Consider the following 22348-nt stretch of genomic DNA (forward strand, 5'->3'; position numbering starts at 1 on the left):
ATGTGGTGCAGGAATGAGGAGTCCAGGTGAAGATGGGGTGTGCATCTGTGCCGTGTGGTAACAGTGTAAGCAACGTATATGTGGTGCAGGAATGAGGAGTCCAGGTGAAGATGGGGTGTGCATCTGTGCCATGTGGTAACAGTGTAAGCAACGTATATGTGGTGCAGGAATGAGGAGTCCAGGTGAAGATGGGGTGTGCGTATGTGCCATGTGGTAACAGTGTAAGCAACGTATATGTGGTGCAGGAATGAGGAGTCCAGGTGAAGATGGGGTGTGCATCTGTGCCATGTGGTAACAGTGTAAGCAACGTATATGTGGTGCAGGAATGAGGAGTCCAGGTGAAGATGGGGTGTGCATCTGTGCCATGCGGTAACAGTGTAAGCAACGTATATGTGGTGCAGGAATGAGGAGTCCAGGTGAAGATGGGGTGTGCATCTGTGCCATGTGGTAACAGTGTAAGCAACGTATATGTGGTGCAGGAATGAGGAGTCCAGGTGAAGATGGGGTGTGCGTATGTGCCATGTGGTAACAGTGTAAGCAACGTATATGTGGTGCAGGAATGAGGAGTCCAGGTGAAGATGGGGTGTGCATCTGTGCCATGCGGTAACAGTGTAAGCAACGTATATGTGGTGCAGGAATGAGGAGTCCAGGTGAAGATGGGGTGTGCATCTGTGCCATGCGGTAACAGTGTAAGCAATGTGTAAGTGCAGGAACGAGGAACCCCCGGTGAACACGGGTGTGCCTCTCCAGAGCAGGGCCTGGAGTAGGATCAGGGAAGGGCTTCTGTTTGTAAAGTTTTATTTCTTATTTATTGTGGTGCACGTGGGTGCTCACTACCTTGTTCTGCACTCTTTGTTCATAATAACAGTATCTAAAAGTAGTGTATGATAATTCCACAAAAATGACAAAAACAAATCATATGGAACTGGAAAAGGTCAAAGTCCTCAATTCTTTTTTCAGCCTCTCCCGCCTCCTCCTGCCCTGCCCCCAAAGGGAACTACTGCCCACAGACCAGTGAGTCTTTTCATCTCTGCTTACTCCCCAGTGCAGCCTCGGGAGTATTCGTTCCCTTTTATTCCTTCTTTGAAAATGTGCCTTGGATTATATACTTCTGTGATTTTTTTTTTTTTTCTTTAACGTTTTCTCTTGGACGCAATTCTGTGTCCATTCAGGAGCTCTGCTTCATTGTATTGGCTACATGGTATTACACTGGACGCAGGTCCCATCTTTTACTTCATCAGTCTCCACTTGATGGGAACCTCAGGTTGTTCCCAGATTTCATCCTTAAGTTTGTATCTTTGTGCGTATGTGAGCATGTCTTTTGGGTAAGTTCCTAGATGTGAAATTGCTGTTTTTCTAAGTGTTCGTGGATTTTAATTTTGTCAAATTGCCTTCCAAAGAGGTTTTTCAATTTATATTTCCACCTGCAGTGTGAATACCCTTTTCTCCTCACCCAGACAGCCCTGAACGTTATCTTTTATATCTGTGCCCATTGGATAGGAAAGGAAAGGTCTTTGTTCATTTAACTTGAATCTCTTTGATTATGAGTGACTTTAAGCATTCAGATATATGTGTTAATTGGCCATCCATATTTCTTTTATTGCATATACGTGGTTCATATATCATGGCTATTTTTCTATTTGATTGTTGGTTTTCTTCTTATTGATTAGTGAGAGCTCTTTGTATATAAGGAAAATTAGTGCTTTGGTCCAAACATCGTAAACTTGTCATAAAAATATCTACCAATCAGGAAAATTGCAAATGAATGCATTTTTGGTAACTGGAGGAGCTCAAACAGATACTGAGTGTTTTCTCGCTAAGAGTTTCTAAAGGAAGATTTATGCATGGAGGGCAAAGAACAGGGTTCCTTGATTCAGAAATGCTGCAGAACTTTATTTTCGTTTTCTTTGCTATGAACTTTGGCATAAAATCAGTAAATTTGATAACTTTTTGATAGCTACATAGTTTGTGCAACATCTTCCAGGGAGCCATACCCTGTAGTCCAGGAGTCCAGGGTACCGTGAGCAATCCCAGACACACTAGATGTTGTTGTAGCCCAGTCCACTCCAACTCATGGCAACCTTACATATATTAAGAAGAACCCAAACCAAACCTGTTGCCATCAAGTTGACTCCGACTCATGGCGACACCATATGTTACATAGGATTTTCCCAGCTGTAATCTCTGCAGCACACAGACCAAGAGGCCATCGACTGTTCAAACAGAACAAGGGGACACTGCGTGGTTTAAAGTCAGGAAAGGTGTGCATCTGGGTTGTATCCTTTCACCATACCTATTCAATCTGTATGCTGAGCAAATAATCTGAGAAGCTGGACTATATGAAGAAGAACAGGGCACCAGGATCGGAGGAAGACTCATTAACAACCTGCGTTACACAGATGACACAACCTTGCTTGCTGAAAGTGAAGAGGACTTGAAGCACTTACTAATGAAGGTCAAAGACCACAGCCTTAGTATGGATTACATCTCAAGATAAGTAAAACAAAAATCCTCACAACTGGACCAATGAGCAACATCATGATAAACGGCGAAAAGATCAAAGTTGTCCAGGATTTCATTTTACTTGGATCCACAATCAACAGTCATGGAAGCAGCAGTCAAGAAATCAGACGACGCGTTGCATTGGGCAAATCTGCTGCAAAGGGCCTCTTCAAAGTGTTAAAAAGGAAAGATGTCACCCTGAGGATTAAGGTGCGCCTGACCCAAGCTGTGGTGTTTTCATTTGCCTTATATGTGTGCAAAAGCTGGACAATAAACAAAGGAGGCCAAAGAAGAATTGATGCCTTTGAATTATGGTGTTGGCAAAGAATATGGAATGTACCATGAACTGCCAAAAGAATGAACAAATCTGTCTTGGAAGAAGCACAGCCAGAATGCTCCTTAGAAGCAAGGATAGTGAGACTTCATCTCAAATACTTTGGACATGTTATCAGGAGGGACCAGTCCCTGGTGAAACACATTATGCTTGGTAAAGGAGAGGGTCAGCAAGAGAGAGGAGAACCCTCAACAAGATGGACTGATACAGTGGCTGCAATCATTGGCTCAAAGATAGCAACGATTATGAGGATGGCACAGGACCAGACAGTGTTTTGTTCTGTTGCACATAGGGTTGCTATGGGTCAGAACTGACTCAACAGCTCCTGTCATGGACTGAATTATGTCCCCCCAAAAATGTATGTATCAATATGGCTGGGCCATAATTACATGTATTGTGCGGTTGTCGTCTATTTTGTGATTGTAATTTTATTTTAGAGAGGATTAGGGTGGAATCGTAATTTTATGTTGAAAAGATTAGGGTGGGATTTAAACACCCTTACCAGGTCTTTTTACCAGGTCACATCCTTGATCCAATGTAAAAGGAGTTTCCCTGGGGTGTGGCCTGCACCACCTTTATCTCTCTTAAGAGATGAGAGGTAAGCTAGCAGAGAGTTGGGAACCTCATACCACCAAGAAAGCAGTGCCGGGAGCAGGCGCATCCTTTGGACCTGAGTTTCCTGTGCTGAGATGGTCCCAGACCAAGGGAAGACTGATACATGACAAGACACATGACAAGGAACTTCCTCCGGAGCCGACAGAGACAGAAAGCCTTCCCCTGGAGCTGATGCCCTGAATTTGGACTTGTAGCCTACTAGACAGTAAGAGAATACATTTCTCTCTGTTAAAGCCATCCATGTATGGTATTTCTGTTACAGCAGCACTAGATGGCTAAGACAGCACCTAGCAATAACAATTTATGGGGCAGTTCTACTCTGTCATATAAGGTCACTATGAGTTGGAATCGACTTGATGGCACACGACAACAACAGTCTTAACAGAAGCAAATCACCAGGCCTTTTTTTCATGGTACTGCTGGGTGGGTTTGAACCACCAACCTCTGGTTAGCAGTTGAGTGCAAACCATTTGTGCCGTGGAGGGACCTTACGTTATGTATAACAGAACAGAATGTTGCCTGGTCCTGCACCGTCTTCATGGTCATTACCATGCTTGAGTCCATTGTTATGGCTATTGTATCAATCCATCTCATTGAGGGCTTCCTTCATTTTCTCTACTTTACTAAACATCATGTTCTTTTCTAGTGATGGGTCTTTCCTGATGACATGTCCAAAGTGAGTGAGCCAGAGTCTGGCCATCCTGGCTGTATTTCTTCTAAGCCCAGCGGGTTTGTCCTGGCAGCCCACCGTGCATTCTTTGCCAGCACCACACTTGCAGCACATCAGTTCTTCTGTCTGATCAGTCACACCGACTCCACCCTGCTGGAAGCTTTCCGTAGGTGAGGGCTCTCCTGCTAGCAGGTAGTAGGTGAGGGCTCTCCCGCCAGCAGGTACCACCGCTGGTTTGCTGGGGGCCTGTCATCAGCAGGTTACAAGGTTTGATTGGGTCACCTTTCTTTTCTGCGGCAACCCCGGAGAAGAGGGAGAATGGAGGGTAGCCCGCTGCTGCCCCTTTCCTCTCTTAGCTGGGTGGCCATGTGTCTAGGTGACCATTCGATTCTTTCTGAGACGGGAGGGTGGTGACTGCAGGAGGGAGCAGTGAGCAGCTGTGGCCACAGCGAGGTGGGGCCACATTCTACTGCCATGGAAAACTCCCCGAGGCATGCTGAGTGAAAGCAGCAGCCCACAGAAATACACGCATTTAATACACCAAAAACAAACAAAAAGTTGCCTGATTCCAACTCATAGGGACCCTACAGGACAGAGAAGAGCTGCCTCATAGGGTTCCCAAGGAGCACCTGGTGGATTCAAACTGTTGACCTTTTGGTTAGCAGTCGTAGCTCTTAACCACTACGCCACCAGGGTTTCCATGCATTTAATATGACCTTGGTCGGTGTACCGTGGCGCTGGTTACGGTTCATCATATACCAAGCAGGAGAGTGCGCGAGTCCGCAAACATGCTTTGTGCAGTTCTTCTAGTACAATGAGAGGAAGTTTTAAAATAGATTATGAAAAAAATCTCGGGACAACTCGACAAAGGCCACGATGAAGGCCCATGCTTAATGTCCCTGTGCAAACACCAGCTTTGATCGTTATGGTGGCCCCCTCCCTGCCCCAGTGCACAGGAAGGGGTGCAGACCCCAGCAACAGTGGATGAGAAGTCAGCCTGATGGGGGACGCTAAAGGACTTCCCATTAGGAGAAAACTCCCCGGGTGTGGAGGCTGTGTGGGGATGTGTCCCAGGCCCCGAGCCTTCTGCATGGTACAGCTCGTTCCATGGACACTGGTGGCATGCTGTCTGTGGGGCACGGTGCCAGGTCAAGAGGGACGTCTCAGAAATGTGTGGAAAACACGGGGATGCAGGTCACTGTGGGTGCTTGGCCAGCCTGGACATGGTCCGGGGTCTCCCCAGGGAAGACAGAGCTGAAGTTCAAAGGATCCGAAGGACAAGAGTGGGCGGACAGCTGAGGAGAGGAAACGTGAACACAGGCACTGTTTATTGTTCCCTTTGTGTTTTGTATGGTGTCCAGGAAAAGTGAGGCTGTCCAGAGCCGAGGCCACCAGGCTCCTGCCAGAAGCTGAGGTGCTCGGAGGGCTGGCGTCCTCTAGTGATAGACCGACTGGCCTTGCTGCTGCTTTTCTGTTGTTAGCTGCTCTCTAGGCGGCTCCTGACTCCTGACAACCCCTTGCACAGCAGAACAACAGAAACACTGCCTGGTCCTGTACCATCCCCGTGATCGGGTGTGGCTCAGACCCTTGTGCTCCATAAGGTCTTCATTGGCTGATTTTTGGAAGTAAATCGCCAGGCCTTTCTTCCTAGTCTGTCGTAGTCTGGAAGCTCTGTGAACAGCAACACGTAGGCCTCCACTGACAGACAGGCAGTGGCTGTGAGTGAGGTGCATGGCCGGGAATCAAACCCAGGTCTCCTGAATCGAAGGCGAGAATTCTCTTACTGAACCACCAATGTCCTGTGCTGCTTGCTTGGCTTTATAATTCAGTCTTCTGCAACCTTTTAATAACTCAGTATTGGTTCAGAGATTTGTTCATCTGTTATCTGTAGTTGAAGTTCCTTTGTTTTAACTATAATACTCCATTGTGTGACTGTGTTCTACAGAACTGCTAACAGTGCTGCTGTGAAGGTTATGTGTGTCTCCAGGTGCGTGTGTCTCCAGGTGCGTGTGTCTCCAGGTGCGTGTGTCTCCAGGTGCGTGTCTCTCCAGGTGCGTGTCTCTCCAGGTGTGTGTCTCTCCAGGTGTGTGTGTCTCCAGGTGTGTGTGTGGAAGCGTTTCTCTGGGGTTATTTATGCCTCACACGTACGGGGTGAGTACTGTAGGGAGGGGCCCTGAAAACAGGCCCCTGGGGGCTGTGTCTACCCAGCACCTGCCCCTCCTGGGAGAAGGGAAGCCTTTGCCCTTTGAACGAGTTCTTCACTGAGTGGGCCAGAGGAGGGTCCTCCCACCTGCCCCCTGTAATGTGGGGCAGCGGCCGGTCCTCCCCAGGCAGCTGAACCCCCCTGCAGCTCCCAGCCCTCACGGGACCGGCCCTGCGGCACCCCACCCACTGCAGCACCCCTCTCAGGTCGGGGGCCCAGCACCCCCAGGCTCCGTCCAGGCTGCTGAGATTTAATCATCTTACCCTCTGCCTCTTGTTCTCCTGACCACTGGGTGCTCGCTCCTCCCACGGGCACTCCTTTCCTGCCTTGGAGCCTGGCAGCGGGTAAGTGTTTGGCTGCTAACCAAAAGGTCGGCAATTCAAATCCACCAGTTATTCCTTGGAAACCCTTTGGGGCAGTTCTACTCTGTTTTATGGGTTGCATCAGGACTGGAGGAAGACTTATTAACAATCTGCGTTATGCAGATGACACAACCTTGCTTGCTGAAAGTGAAGAGGACTTGAAGCACTTACTTATGAAGATCTAAGTCCACAGCCTTCAGTATGGATTACACCTCAACATAAAGAAAACAGAAATCTTCACAACTGGACCAATGAGCAATATCATGATAAACGGAGAAAAGATTGAAGTTGTCAAGGATTTCATTTTACTTGGATCCACAATCAACAGCCATGGAAGCAGCAGTCAAGAAATCAAAAGACGCATTGCATTGAGTAAATCTGCTGCAAAGGACCTCTTTAAAGTGTTGAAGAGCAAAGATGTCACCTTGAAGACTAAGGTGTGCCTGACCCAAGCCATGGTGTTTTCAATCGCATCATATGAGACCGAATAAGAATTGACGCCTTTGAATTGTGGTGTTGGTGAAGAATATTCAATATACCATGGACTGCCAAAAGAACAAACCTGTCTTGGAAGAAGTGTGGCCAGAATGCTCCTTAGAAGCAAGGATGGCGAGACTGCATCTTACATACTTTGGACACATTGTCAGGAGGGATCAGTCCCTGGAGAAGGACATCATGCTTGGCAGAGTACAGGGTCAGCGGAAAAGAGGAAGACCCTCAACGAGGTGGACTGACACAGTGGCTGCAACAATGAGCTCAAGCATAACAACCATTGTAAGGATGGATCAGGACTGGGCAGTGTTTAGTTCTGTTGTGCATAGGGTCACTATGAGTCGGAACTGACTCGATGGCACCTAACAATGACAACAACATGAGTGGGAATCCACTCGAAGGCAAGGGGTTAGCACCTGGCTAAAGAGCCCTGGTGGCACGGTGGTTAAAGGCTCCACTGCTAACAAAAAGGTTGGTGGTTCAAACCTACCCAGCAGCTTCTCGGAAGAAAAGACCTGGAGATTGGCTCCTGTAGAGATCACAGCCTAGGAAACCCTGTGGCACAGCTCTCCATTGCCCTGTGGGGTCTCTACAAGTTGGAATCGACTCAACAGCACCAAACAAGAACCCCTGGCTGACAGTTGTTCATGTGAGATCCCTCACAGGGATGGCACTGGTTTGCTGACTAGACCTGACTTCTGGGGCGTGAGTGATGGTGTTAGCCGGAAGCCTCACTTCTCAGAACGTTCTGCAGTGCCTCACTGTGAACACTTTATCAGAGTTTATTTGTTCACCAAATACTTACCAAATATTTCCTGAGCACCTGCTAGCACCTGGCACCATGCGGGATGGTGGGGGGTGTGAGGCAGGGAGTGTGGGAGTTGGGGGGGTGGGGGTAGGGGTGGGAGGCAGAGGTGGGGGGTATAGTGCTGAGCAGGCCCTGTCCTTGCCCCTCTGGAGCTGTGGTCTAGTGTCTGACCGGCTGCGCTAGGGATTTTTTAATTGTCCTTCACAAAGGTGAAGTGAGGTAGACAAGTGATCAGGTCTCACGGGCCTGCCAGGAGAGACCCCTACTATCTCCAGCTTCCTCACCTGTTGCTTGGGGAGGTTGGACTGGCTGGTTCCCAGGCCACTTGTCATGTTAATGTTAGTTACCTCCCTAAGCCATGATTTGAGGGACATTGGGTGTTGGCCCTGGCAGAATTTGAGGCAGTTGGACATGGTGGGTGGGGAGGTAGATGGGCTCCACCCTCAACCCATCTCCTAGTTGTTTAACCTGAGAGAGAAACTGGAACCTCTGGGCCTCTCTGTCAGCAGGTAATGCCAAGCCTGCTTGAAGGTGGGTGCTGGACTGGAGTGTCTGTAAGGGCCCCTCCACCCTCACAATTGCGGCGATAGGAACCAGGCAGGTTGTTTCTCCTTGTGCTCTATGGGAGCCTGGAGTCCGGAGGACCCTCTGCTGGTCCTGGGGCCCTCTGGCCCTGCGCAGGTCCAGGTGACTGTTGGAGTGGATGCCAGCGTCAGATTCTATTATCTATTCCTGGGACCCGCACACGTGTCTGTCAGTTTGTCACACTGTGGGGGCTTGTGTGTTGCTGTGATGCTGGAAGCTATGCCACCAGTATTCAGATACCAGCAGGGTCACCCATGGAGGACAGGTTTCAGCTGAGCTTCCAGACTAAGACAGACTAGGAAGAAGAACCTGGCAATCTACTTCTGAAAAGTGTTAGCCAATGAAAACCTATGAATATCATCGGAACATTGTCTGATATAGTGCTGGAAGATGAGCCCCCCACGTTGGAAGGCACTCAAAAGGTGACTGGGGAAGAGCTGCCTCCTCAAAGTGGAGTCGACCTTAATGACGTGGATGGAGTAAAGCTTTCGGGATCTTCATTTGCTGATGTGGCACGACTCAAAATGAGAAGAAATAGCTGCAAACATCCATTAATAATCGGAACCTGGAATGTACGAAGTATGAATCTAGGAAAATTGGAAATCGTAAAAAATGAAATGGAATGCATAAACATCGATATCCTAGGTATTAGTGAGCTGAAATGGGCTGTTATTGGCCATTTTGAATTGGACAATCATATAGTCTACTATGCTGGGAATGACAACTCGAAGAGGAATGGTGTTGCATTCATCATCAAAAAGAACGTTTCAAGATCTATCCTGAAGTACAACGCTGTCAGTGATAGGATAATATCCATATGCCTCCAAGGAAGACCAGTTAATATGACTATTATTCAAATTTATGCACCAACCACTAGGGCCAAAGATGAAGAAATAGAAGATTTTTATCAGCTGCTGCAGTCTGAAATTGATCGAACATGCAATCAAGATACATTGATAATTAGTGGCAATTGGAATGCAGAAGTAGGAAACAAAGAAGGACCAGTAGTTGGAAAATATGGCCTTGGTGATAGAAACAATGGTGGAGATCAAATGATAGAATTTTGCAAGACCAACAACTTCTTCATTGCAAATACCTTCTTTCACCAGCATAAACGGCGACTGTACACACGGACCTCGCCAGATGGAACACACAGAAATCAAATTGACTACAGCTATGGAAAGAGACAATGGAAAAGCTCGATAGCATCCGTCAGAACAAGGCCAGTGGCCGACTGTGGAACAGACCATCAATTGCTCATATGCAAGTTCAAGCTGAAACTGAAGAAAATCAGAGCAAGTCCATGAGAGCCAAAATAGGACCTTGAGTATATCCCATCTGAATTTAGAGACCATCTCAAGAATAGATTTGACGCACTGAACACTAGTGACCACAGACCAGATGAGTTGTGGAAGGACATCAAGGACATCATCCAAGAAGAAAGCAAGAGGTCACTGAAAAGACAGGAAAGAAAGAAAAGACCAAGATGGATGTCAGAGGAGACTCTGAAACTTGCTCTTGAGCGTTGAGCAGCTAAAGCAAAAGGAAGAATTGATGAAGTAAAAGAACTGAACAGAAGATTTCAAAGAGTGTCTAGAGAAGACAAAGTAAATTATTATAATGACATGTGCAAAGAGCTGGAGGTGGAAAACCAAAAGAGAAGAACACACTCGGTGTTTCAAGCTGAAAGAACTGAAGAAAAATTTAAGCCTTGAGTTGCAATAGTGAAGGATTCTATGGGGGAAACATTAAACAACTCAGGAAGCATCAAAAGAAGATGGAAGGAATACAGAGTCATTATACCAAAAAGAATTAGTCGATATTCAACCATTTCAAGAGGTGGCATGTGATCAGGAACTGATGGTACTGAAGGAAGAAGTCCAAGCTGCTCTGAAGGCATTGGCGAAAAACAAGGCTCCAGGAATTGATGGGATATCAATTGAGATGTTTCAACAAACAGATGCAACGCTGGAGGTGCTCACTCGTGTATGCCAAGAAATATGGAAGACAGCTTCCTGGCCAACTGACTGGAAGAGATCCATATTTATGCCTATTCCCAAGAAAGGTGATCCAACCGAATGTGGAAATTATAGAACAATATCATTAATATCACATGCAAGCAAAATTTTGCAGAAGATCATTCAAAAACGGCTGCAGCAGTATATCGACAGGGAACTGCCAGAAATTCAGGCTGGTTTCAGAAGAGGACATGGAACCAGGGATATCATTGCTGACGTCAGATCGATCCTGGCTGAAAGCAGAGAATACCAGAAAGATGTTTACCTGTGTTTTATTGACTATGCAAAGGCATTCGACTGTGTGGATCATAACAATCTATGGATGACACTGTGAAGAATGGGAATTCCAGAACACTTAATTGTGCTTATGAGAGACCTTTACATAGACCAAGAGGCAGTTGTTCGGACAGAACAAGGGGATACTGAGTGGTTTGAAGTCAGGAAAGGTGTGCGTCAGGGTTGTATTCTTTCACCATACCTATTTAATCTGTATGCTGAACAAATAATACGAGAAACTGGACTATATGAAGAAGAACGGGGCATCAGGATTGGAGGAAGACTCATTAACAACCTGCGTTATGCAGATAACAAAACCTTGCTTGCTGAAAGTGAAGAGGACTTGAAGCACTTACTAATGAAGATCAGAGACCACAGCCTTCAGTATGGATTACACATCAACATAAAGAAAACAGAAATCTTCACAGCTGGACCAATGAGCAACATCATGATAAACGGAGAAAAGACTGAAGTTGTCAAGGATTTCATTTTACTTGGATCCACAATCAACTGCCATGGAAGCAGCAGTCAAGAAATCAACAGACGCATCGCATTGGGCAAATCTGCTGCAAAGGACCTCTTCAAAGTGTTGAAGAGCAAAGATGTCACCCTGAAGACTAAGGTGCGCCTGACCCAAGCCATGGTATTTTCAATTACATCATGTGCATGTGAAAGCTGGACAATGAATAAGGAAGACAGAAGAACAGTTGACGCCTTTGACTTGTGGTGTTGGCGAAGAATATTGAATATACCGTGGACTGCCAAAAGAACGAACAAATCTGTCTTGGAAGAAGTGCGGCCAGAATGTTCCTTAGAGGCAAGGATGGTGAGACTGCGTCTTACATACTTTGGACACGTTGTCAGGAGGGATCAGTCCCTGGAGAAGGACATCATGTTTGGCAGAGTACAGGGTCAGCGGAAAAGAGGAAGACCCTCAACAAGGTGGATTGACACAGTGGCTGCAACAATGAGCTCAAGCATAACAACTATTGTAAGGATGGTGTAGGACTGGGCAGTGTTTAGTTCTGTTGTGCATAGGGTCACTATGAGTCAGAACCGACTCGACGGCACCTAACAACAACAAGAACAATTCCTGGGACCAGGGCTCACCTTGCAGGTGACGTGGGCCATGAGGTCAGGCTGGGTGCCTTACTCCCTCTGTGGCTTTTGTGTGTGGGGGTGTGGGGAATGGGGGATGGGAGTGAGTGTGCTGCCCTGGGCACATGGCTCCTGCTGCGTGTGGTGTGTTTGTGGGGGGGGGGGAGCTGTGGGATGTGCTGCCCTGGGCACCCTACTCCCTCTACAGCTCCTGCTGAGTGTGGTGTGGGTGTGGGGGTGTGTGTGGGGAACGGGGTGGGGGTGATTGTGCCGCCCTGGGCACCCAGCTCCCTGTGCGGTTCCTGCCAAGCATAGTGTATGTGTGAGTGGTATGTGGGGGTGTGGGGGGGGCAGGTGTGCCACCTGATGGGATGCACTGATGTCACGGTACGGCTTACCCACTGTTCCTGCTTGTCTTCTCGGGTGTTGTGGGGCATCATTATTGATGTTAAAAAGTGAAGTTGACTTTGAAGAAGGTAGCTTTTTTTTCAGGCCATTTTATAGTGATGATCTCTTTTGAGCCCTGATTGAGAAGAATAGGAATTACTTAGCACCAGTAGGGGGCACTAGCCCAGAGTGATTTCCTAACGGTAAAAAAAAAAAAAAAAAACGGTGTTGAAGTATAAACCCTTTACCTTCTCATCTTACACCAGGCAGCAGACTCTCCACTCAGAGACACTGACAAACAAATGCTCAGGTCTCTTTCCATAGGTCGGGCATCTCTTCAGTCAGCTCCATTGATTCCACTGAAGGTATTCTTTGGAGGAATTTTTTCTGTCCACTTGCTTTTCAGCTTTTTCCTTTACATTTCCAGATCTCACAGTGTACCTGTGTATGACTGGGTGGTAGCTGCTTCGTGCATTCAGCCGTGACTGTGTGCGTGTTTCACAGTGAACCTGGTGTGTGGACGTGGCTATCTCATCTGCAGTTTCTTACGGAGCCACCTGAGCTTTAAAAACCAGGCTCTTTCCTTATCACAAAGCCACGTGCCCATTACCCTCTCCGCCAAAGTATAGTGAATAGTGAACGTGGTTTGTGCAGGATGGGTCGTTTCGCACATGCATTTCACAGTCTCCTTGGTTTAACAATGGGTTAGGAAGGTTTTCCATGGCCTTGTGCGTGCAGCAGAAGCTGCTGAGTGGCTAATTGCATCCCACGGTACTTTAATGGACCCTCCCTTCCTGTAATGGTTAAGATTGGGTGTCAACTTGGCTGGGCCATGATTCACAGTGTTTTGGCAGTTGTATAATGTTGTGATCACTTCCCTGTTAAAATCTGATATGTGATGATGGAATCTCCTGAGTGGTACCAGTGGGGGCGGGGCCTGTGGCAGCTCACCGCCCCCTTAGCTTTCATCTCTTTCCCCTCCGCTGCCTACTTCCTTCATGCTCACCTTGCCAAGGTTTTTGGCTTGTTCTGGATCCTGCAGCTGCCTCTTGTCATCTGACCTCCGGTTCTTGGGACTTGAGCTAGCAGCTTATCTGCTGATCTTGGGATTCATTGATCTTCACAGCCTGTGAGCAAGAGTCCTGTTCTCTGCCCTGCCGATCATGGATTCGCCAGCCCCTGCAGCTACGTGAATCAGGAGAAGCCTTGCGGTCTTGCCTGCCGATCTTGGGATTCGTCGGCCTTTGCAGCCTGTGAGTGGGAGCCCTGCTCTCCAACCTACAATCTTGGGTTTGCCAGCACCTGCAGCTACACAAATCAGGAGAGGCCTCTATCCTTATCCACAGACTTTGGACGTTCCAGCCTCTACAATCATGTGAGCTGTTTCCTTGATATAAATCTTTCTCTCTGACTGGAACACTTACACACTGCTGGTGGGAATGTAAAATGGTACAACCACTTTGGAAATCGATTTGGTGCTTCCTTAAAAAGCTAGAACTAGAACTATCATACGATCCAACAATCCCATTTTTTGGGAATATATCCTAGAAAAATAAGAGCCTTCACACGAACAGATATATGTACACCCATATTCACTGCAGCACTGTTTACAATAGCAAAAAGATGGAAACAACCAAGGTGCCCATCAGGAAATGAATGGATAAATAAACTATGGTATATTCACACAATGGAATGCTATTCAATGTTAAAGAACAACGATGAATCTGTGAAACATTTCATAACATGGAGGAATCGGGAAGGCATAATGCTGAAAAACTAGACAGTTGCAAAAGGATGAATATGAGACCACTATTATAAGAACTCAAGAAATAGTTTAAATATAGAAGAAAATATTCTTCGATGATTACAGGGTGGGGAGGGAGGTAGAGATGTATTCACTAATTAGGTAGTAGACAAGAACTGTTTTAGTGAAGGAAAAGACAACACACTATACAGGAGAGGTCAGCACAACTGGACTGAACCAAAAGCAAAGAAGTTTCCTGAATACAACCAGACACTTCAAAGGCCAGAGTAGCAGGGGCAGGGGTTTGGGGACTGTGGTTTCAGGGGACATCTAGGTCAACTGGCATAACAAAATGTATTAAGAAAATATTCTGCATCCCGCTTTGGTGAGAGGCATGTGGGGTCTTAAATGCTAGGAAGTGACCATTTAAGATGCATCAATTGGTCTCAACCCCCCTGGAGCAAAGGAGAATGAAGAACACCAAAGACACAAGGTAAACATGAGCCCAAGAGACGGAAAGGGCCACATAAACCAGAGACTATGTCACCCTGAGACCAGAAGAACTAGATGGTGCCCGTTTACAACAGATGATTGCCCTGACAAGGAACACAACAGAGAATCCCTGATGGAGCAGAATATCAGTGGGATGCAGACCTCAAATTCTTGTGAAAAGACCAGACTTAATATTCTGACTGTGACTAGAAGGACCCCGGAGGTCATGGTCCCCAGACCTTCTGTTAGCCCAAGACAGGAACCATTCCCAAAGCCAGCTCTTCAGACAGGGATTGGACTGGACAATGGGATAGAAAATGATACTGGTGTGGAGTGAGCATCTTGGATCAAGTAGACACATGAGAGTATGTGGACAGCTCCTGTCTGGAGGTGAGATGAGAAGGCAGAGCGGGACAGGGGCTGGCTGAATGGACATGGAGAATACAGGGTGGAGAGGAGGAGTGTGCTGTCTCATTAGGGGGAGAGCAACTAGGAGTACATAGCAAGATGTATATAAGTTGCTGTATGAGAGACTGACTTGATTTGTAAACTTTCACTTGAAGCACAATAGAAAAAAAAAGAAACCCCCCCCCCCAAAGAAAATCAATCTCTCTCTCTATGTATATGTATTTATACACTTTATTGGTTTTGCTTCTCTAAAGAACCCGCCTAAGATATTTGGTACAAAGAATGGTTCTAGAGAAACAAAATTATAATGATGACACTACCATTGGGCTTCTTCTGCTGTCAGGACACTGCTGAGGATCCTCCCTCATCCTTTTAGCACATACCTACTGAAGGTCCGCTGTGCTGCCTGCAGGCCATTGGGTCAGCACACAGAGTAGGACACAAACTGAAGGTCCCCTGTGCAGCCTGCGAGGCACTGGGTCATCACACAGAGCAGGACACAGACTGAAGGTCCCCGGTGCCACCCTGGGGGCACTGGGTCAGCACACAGAGCAAGATGCAGACGAGGCCTGCCCTCGGGTCACTTGGAGTCCATGGGGAGATGGGGACAGAAGCTGATAGCAGTACCTTCTGTGTGTTAAGTGTGTGAGCTAGCGGGGATGCGGGGGGAGTCTAGCTTAGAAGGAGATGGTTAAGGCAAACGTCTTGAAGGAGGTGGTCTTTGGGCACAGGTTGAGGGCTACAGGGTAGGGTACATGAGAAGGTGGCAAGACTGAGAGCTGAGGGGTCCTGGTGGCAGGACCCCAAACCCGTGGGGTCCCCTACGGCCCAGAGCATGGGCCCGTGCAGTTGCTGAGCATAGCAGCAGTGGGATTGCAGTATGTGGGAAGTGGCTTGGGCAGGACGAGGATGGACATAGGTGTGTGGTCGAGAGGGAAAAAGCACACACGTGGAGCTTTCACACTGAACTGGTGCTAAATTTACTTTTTGTACTCGTTATGGATGAATTGTGTTCCCCTAAAATGTGTGTCAACCTGGCTAGACTATGATTCCGAGTGTTGTGTGGTTGTCCTCCATTTTGTGATCTGATGTAATTTTCCTATGTGTTGTAAATCCTAACCTCTGTTATGTTAATGTCAAAAGGGGCCCTGGTGGTTCAGTGGTTAAGAGCTTGCCTGCTAACCAAAAGGCCAGCAGTTTGAATCCACCAGCCACTCCTTGGAAACCCAGTTAGGCAGTTCTGCTCTTTCCTATCGGGTCACTATGAGTTGGAATCAACTCAACGGTGTCCTAGTCATCTAGTGCTGCTATAACAGAAGTGCCACAAGTGGATGGCCCTAACGAGTGTATTCTGTCACGGTCTAGTAGGCTGTAAGTCCGAACTCAGGGCGTCAGCTCCAGGGGAAGGTGTTCTCTCTCTGTCGGCTCTGGAGGAAGATCCTTGTCGTTAACCTTCCCCTGGTCGAGGAGCTTCTCATGCAGGGACCCCCGTGTCCGAAGGACGCACTATGCTCTTGGTGCTTTTTTCTTGGTGGTGTGAGGTCCCTCTGTGTCTCTGCCCACTTCTCTCTTTTATACCTCAAAAGAGATTGTTTGAAGACACGACCCAATCTTGTAGATCTCATCAATGTAACTGCTACTAACCCATCTCATTACATCATAGAGATAGGATTTACAACACGTAAGAAAATCACATCAGATGATAGAATGGTGGACAGTTACACAATACTGGGAATTGTGGCCCAGCCAAATTCATACACATATCTTTGCGGACACAATTCACTCCATGACAGATAGCAGTGGGTTTGGTTTTTTTGGTTTATGATGTTAATGAGGCAGGATTAGAGGCAGTTATGTTAATGAGGCAGGACTCAATCTACAGGATTAGTTTGTGTCTTAAGTCAGTGTCTGTTGAGATATAAAAGAGAGGAGCAAGTAGATCGGAGAGGGACCTCATACCACCAAGAAAGAGGAGCCAGGAGTAGAATGCATCTTTTGGACCTGGGGTCTGTGCACTGAGAAACTCCTAGACCAGGGGAAGAATAATGACGAGGACTTTACCCCAGAGCTGACACAGAAAGAAAGTCTTCCCCTAGAGCTGGCACCCTGAATTCGGACTTTTAGCCTCCTAGACTATGAGAAAATGAAGTAGTTTGTTAAAGCCATCCACTTGTGGTATTTCTGTTATAGCAGCACTAGATGACTAAGACAGTACCTTTGTACCCAATGTCTCAAGCAGGTGAATAGACAGAACAGAGTCTGAGGAGGCTCCCCATTTGTAGATAAAAGTGTTAACTGCCTTTCTGCCTGAAATTCGTTGGTGAGCATTTAATGCATCCAGGAATCAGAGGTTCGCAGCTGGGATGGTTTTTGTCTTTAAGATGTGGTGACTTACTAGCTGGCACCAAGACCATCCCTGGGGAAGTGTCTGCATGAGGACAGGCACAGCCTGGATGTTTGCTGGATTGAATTCATTCTGATCGGCTCCCAGGGGGAGGAGTACAGGTGTTCTCTGAGCTGGTTGTTCATGCGCTGAGCTGGCTTGGTCTCCAGACCACCTGCTGAAGGTTCAGGGCTTCCTTCCTTTCCTGACAGTTTATAAAGGCATGTCCAAGAGTGGCCTGTACTTGAATAATTATTGCCTTTGTTACCCTTCACAAACATGCACGGCCATGATTTCCTTTGGTCTTGAGGACAGCCTTGTGAGGCAGGCGGCTGCCACCCCTGCTGTGTGGTTGTGGAGACTGAGGCTAGCAGAGCTGGTCGAGTCGGGACGCACAGAGCAGATGCCTGACAACCCTGGGTGACTTTTAAGTCTAGTATCTCCTTTCATCTTCTTTTCCCGTGGCCCCCCTCTGTTCTTGCTGAGCAGTGTTTCGCAACAACACTAAACATCTCTTCCCAAGGGGGTCACTTGATGTAATTTTTTCTTTGTGTTTAGGGTTCAAAATTTGGGCGTGGAATTGGGCTCATCCAGACTTCTCAGCGGACGTCTCGGAGATCGTTTGGAAGATCCAAGAGATTTAGTATCACTCGTTCACTGGATGATCTTGAGGTAATTTAATTTTTGTTGTTTATTAAGTTTTTAAAAATGAAACCAATCTTGCAGATGTATCTGAAGCCTCCTTTACACCCACGGGACCCTCCCTCTCTCCCTCCCTCTTCTGTGGCAACCCCTGTCCCCGGGAGGCGGGGCAGGGGGAGAGTGGGGCGGGGGAGAGCAGGGAGGGCCCTCTCCATGTACGTTTACGCACCTTTGGTCCCTGGGTGGCACAAACAGTGCTCAACTACTAAGCTAAAGGTTGAACGTTGGTGGTTCGAACCATGGGATCTGCCTGGTGATCTGCTTCCACAAAGACCACAGCCAAGAAAACCCTACAGAGCAGCTCTGCTCTGTCACTCTTGGGCTCGTCATGCGTCAGAATTGACCTGACAGCAGCAGGTTCGGTTTGGTTTGGTGTGTCTGTAACCGTCATACTGGTTTTTAGGGTTCACTTCTGTGTGGTGGACACTGTTCTCGGCACTTTATCGGCCTGAACTTGCTTAAGCCTCACAAAAACCCTGCGAGGTGGGTCCTATCATTGCCCCTTTTGTTAACTTTGTCGGCGGAGCAGCTGTCGCTCCACAGATACAGAGTACCACCTTGTGTGTTTTTAAACTGTCTGTGGATGCAGTCATACTGTGTGTCCTGTTCTGCCCTTTTCTTGAAGGTTTTGCTGTTTTCAGGATTGATCTGTACAGCCTCATTCGTCGCTTTACCCGCTGCGTGGCAGCCCTCCGTGTTCCATCTGCTTCCCGATTTATCGTTGTTGTTAGGTGCCTTTGAATCTGCCTGACGCATAGCGACCCTGCGTACAGCAGAATGAAACACTGCCCAGTCCTGCACCATCGTCACAATCCTTGTAATGTTTAGGCCCGTTGTTGCCGTCACTGTGTCAGTCCATCTCACTGAAGGTCTTCCTCTCTTTTGCTGACCCTCTACTTTACCAAGTATGATGTCATTCTCCGGGGACTGGTCCCTCCTGATAACACGTCCAAAGCCACGCCATCCTTGCTTCTAAGGAGCATTCTGGCTGTACGTCCTCCTGACAGCAGTGAAAAGACTGCCTTCTCCAGGGCCGCGTCGTGCGCCTGCTGCATGCTGGAGGTTAACCTCTGCTGTAGCAGATACCACACCTGGCACAGCAGCATGTTGGGAGCTGCTGCTTGGTTAGGTTTGCAGCTGCTCACTGTCATCCGCTTTCCCTTTGGGGACACTGAGGGAACGGCCATTGATGACACTTGCGTTGGTGTTATGAGGTCCTTCCTTCCTAATCGGGTTCTGGCCTTTTCTTTAACAAGTGGCTATATTAATATCAAAGTAGACTTTACGGCAAACAGCATTCCTGAGCATAAAGACACATGAATCGTGAACTTGACCTAATGGACTTATATGTAATACTCCACCCAATAAACACATTTTTTTTCAAGGCCCTTGGGACATTTACAAAAGTTGGCCATAAAGCAAGTCTCAACAAGTACCCGTGACTCTTATACAGTGGATGTTCTCTGACCGCAAAGCAAGTATACTAGAAATCATGAACACAAAGACAGCATCCGAAGAAAATATTTCTAAAGATCCTATAAAGCCCATTGCTGCTGAGTCAAATCCAACTCATAGAGATCTGATAGGACAGAGTAGAACTGTCCCAAGGGCTTCCAAGGCTGTAATCTGTCCAGAAGCAGGCTGCCTCACCGTTCTCCCACAGAACGGCTGGTGGGTTTGAACCGCTGACCTTTCGGTTAGCAGCAGGGTGCTTAGCCGCTGTACCATGAGGCCTCCTTAAAAGATCCTGTAGACGTTCAAAATATGATGGCAGGATATTAACAACTTCATGTTAATAAATTTAAGAAGCTTAATAAAATGACAAATTCCTTGAAAAGTATAACTTCATGGAGCTGTCAAAGAGATAAAATAGAAAATCTGACTAGTTTTACAAATATCAAAACATCAGATCAATAATTTCTGCCAAACATTTAAGGAAAAAACAATGTCTTTTCAGAAAAGAGAGTAGGAAAAGAGGGATCACTTCCCAATGCATTTTATGAGACCATCATGACCTTGATACTGAAATCTGACAAAGACATTAGAAGGAGGGAAATGACAAGCTCACTAATAAACACAGATGTGAAAATCCTAAACAAAACAGTAGTAAGCTGAATCCAGCAATTTCTAAAAAGCAGAACACATTATGTTTGTTCCAAAGACACAGTGTTCTTTTAACATTTGCAAATAAATCGATGAAATTTACAATATTAGCAGATAAAGTAGGAAAATCATGTATCATCTCAATAGAAATAGGAAAGGCATTTGATGAAATTTAGTATCCATTCATGGTAAACAAATGAACAAAAAACCCTTAGCAAATAGGAATTAAAGGGAACTTCTCTAATCTTATAAGAGCATCAAAAGAACAAAAACAAAACAAACAAGAATGTATAGCATGCATGCATCATACTTAAACTTTCCTTTGAGATCAGGAACAAGAGAGAGGTGTCTACTGTTTCCATTTCTATTTCAATTTTTCCTGGAAGTCCTTGTCAGTGTAGTGAGAAAATAATAATAATAATAAAAGTTAAAATGATTGCAAAGCAGAAATGAAAATGTTATTATTCTCAGATATGATTATGAACATATAAAATTCAAAAAATCTATAGATCAGCTATTAAAATTAATGAATGACTTTAGCAAGGTGGCTGGATATAAGGACAATATATAAAAATTAATTGTGTATACAGTTAGAAAATGTCCTATAGATTCAATGCAATTTTAATCAAAATCCCACCAGGTTTTTTGAAACTTAAGAAGATGATTAAAAAAATTTCATGGAAATGCGAAGGGCCAAGATTAGCCAAGATATTCTTGAAGAATAAGGTAGGAGGACTTCCTTTCCCAGCTGTCAAAATTTACTATAAAGTTAGAGCAATCTGTTGTTGTTAGGTGCCAGTCTGTTCTGACTCATAGCGACCCTATGTACAACAGAACGGAACACTGCCTGGTCCTGTGCCATCCTTACTATCATTGTTACGTTTGAGCCCATGGTTGCAGCCAGTGTGCCAACTCATCTCGCTGAGGGTCTTCCTCTTTTTCACTGACCTTCTACTTTACCAAGCATGATATCCTTCTCTAGGGACTGGTCCCTCCTGATGACATGGCCAAAGTACGTGAGACTAAGTCTTGACATTCCCTCTTCCAAGGAGCACTCTGGTTGTATTTCTTCCAACACAGACTTGTTTGTTCTTCTGGCAGCCCATGGTATATTCAATATGCTTCACCAACACCGTAATTCAAAGGGATCAATTCTTCTTTGGTCTTCCTTACTCACTGTGCAGCTTCATTGTATATGTATACACACACACATATATGTGTGCATATATGTAAGTATTGCGTTGGACAAATCTGTGGCAAAAAGTGTTAGAAACAAAGATGTTACTTTGAGGACTAAGGTGCACCTGACCGAAGCCATGGTGTATTCAGTCGCCAGATACACATACACATGCAAAAGATGGACAATGAATAGGGAAGGCTGAGAAAGAGCTGGCGCCCTTGAGCTGTGGTGCTGGCAGAGGGCACTGACTACACCACGGGCCGCCAGAGGGCACTGACTACACCACGGGCCGCCAGAGGGCACTGACTACACCACGGGCCGCCAGAGGGCACCGACTACACCACGGGCCGCCAGAGGGCACCGACTACACCACGGGCTGCCAGAAGACCAAACAAGTCTGTCTTGGAAGGAGTACAGCCAGAGCGCTCTTTAGAAGGAAGGACGGGGAGACGCCACGTGATGTACTTTGGACATGTTATCAGGAGGGACCATCCCTGGAGAAGGACATTGTTATAGATTGAATTGTGCCCCCCCAAAATATGTGTCAACTTGGTTAGGCTATGATTCCCAGTATTGTGTGGTTGTCCTCCATTTTGTGATTGATGTAATTTTCCTAAGTGTTGTAAATCCTTGTCTCTGCCTGTGGTTAATGAGGCAAGATTAGATTATGTTAAAGAGAATTAGGTAGGATATAACACCCTTGGAAACCCTAATGGCTTAGTGGTTAAGTGCTATGGCTGCTCACCAAAAGGTTGGCAGTTTGAATCGACCAGGCCCTCCTGGAAAACTCTATGGGGCAGTTATACTCTGTCCTACAGGGTCGCTATGAGTCGGAATAGACTCCATGGCAACGGGTTTGGTTTTTTGATTTGGTAACACACATCCTTGATCCAATGTAAAGGGAGTTTTGCTGGGTTGTGGTCTACACCACCTTTTATCCTACAAGAGATGAAAGGAAAAGCAAGTGAGCAGGAAGTGGGGGACCT

General features: G+C 46.5%; 2 protein-coding genes across 9 annotated transcripts in view; one reads left to right on the top strand and one right to left on the bottom strand.

Moving 5' to 3' along the window:
- LOC126077377 (uncharacterized) overlaps positions 1-22348 on the bottom strand; it is a 1154420-nt gene that overhangs the window by 71300 nt on the left and 1060772 nt on the right. The window lies entirely within an intron of this gene.
- The window catches only part of RGS12 (regulator of G protein signaling 12), a 162866-nt gene that overhangs the window by 48950 nt on the left and 91568 nt on the right, over positions 1-22348 (top strand). For all 8 annotated transcript variants that reach the window (XM_049886649.1, XM_049886660.1, XM_049886653.1 and 5 more), the window contains one exon: positions 17936-18049. In XM_049886649.1, coding sequence (XP_049742606.1) covers positions 17936-18049 — 114 coding nt within the window. The remainder of the gene's footprint in view (positions 1-17935; positions 18050-22348) is intronic.

The sequence above is a fragment of the Elephas maximus genome, chromosome 5, assembly GCF_024166365.1.
Source record: "Elephas maximus indicus isolate mEleMax1 chromosome 5, mEleMax1 primary haplotype, whole genome shotgun sequence".
Classification (NCBI taxonomy): Eukaryota; Metazoa; Chordata; class Mammalia; order Proboscidea; family Elephantidae; genus Elephas; species Elephas maximus.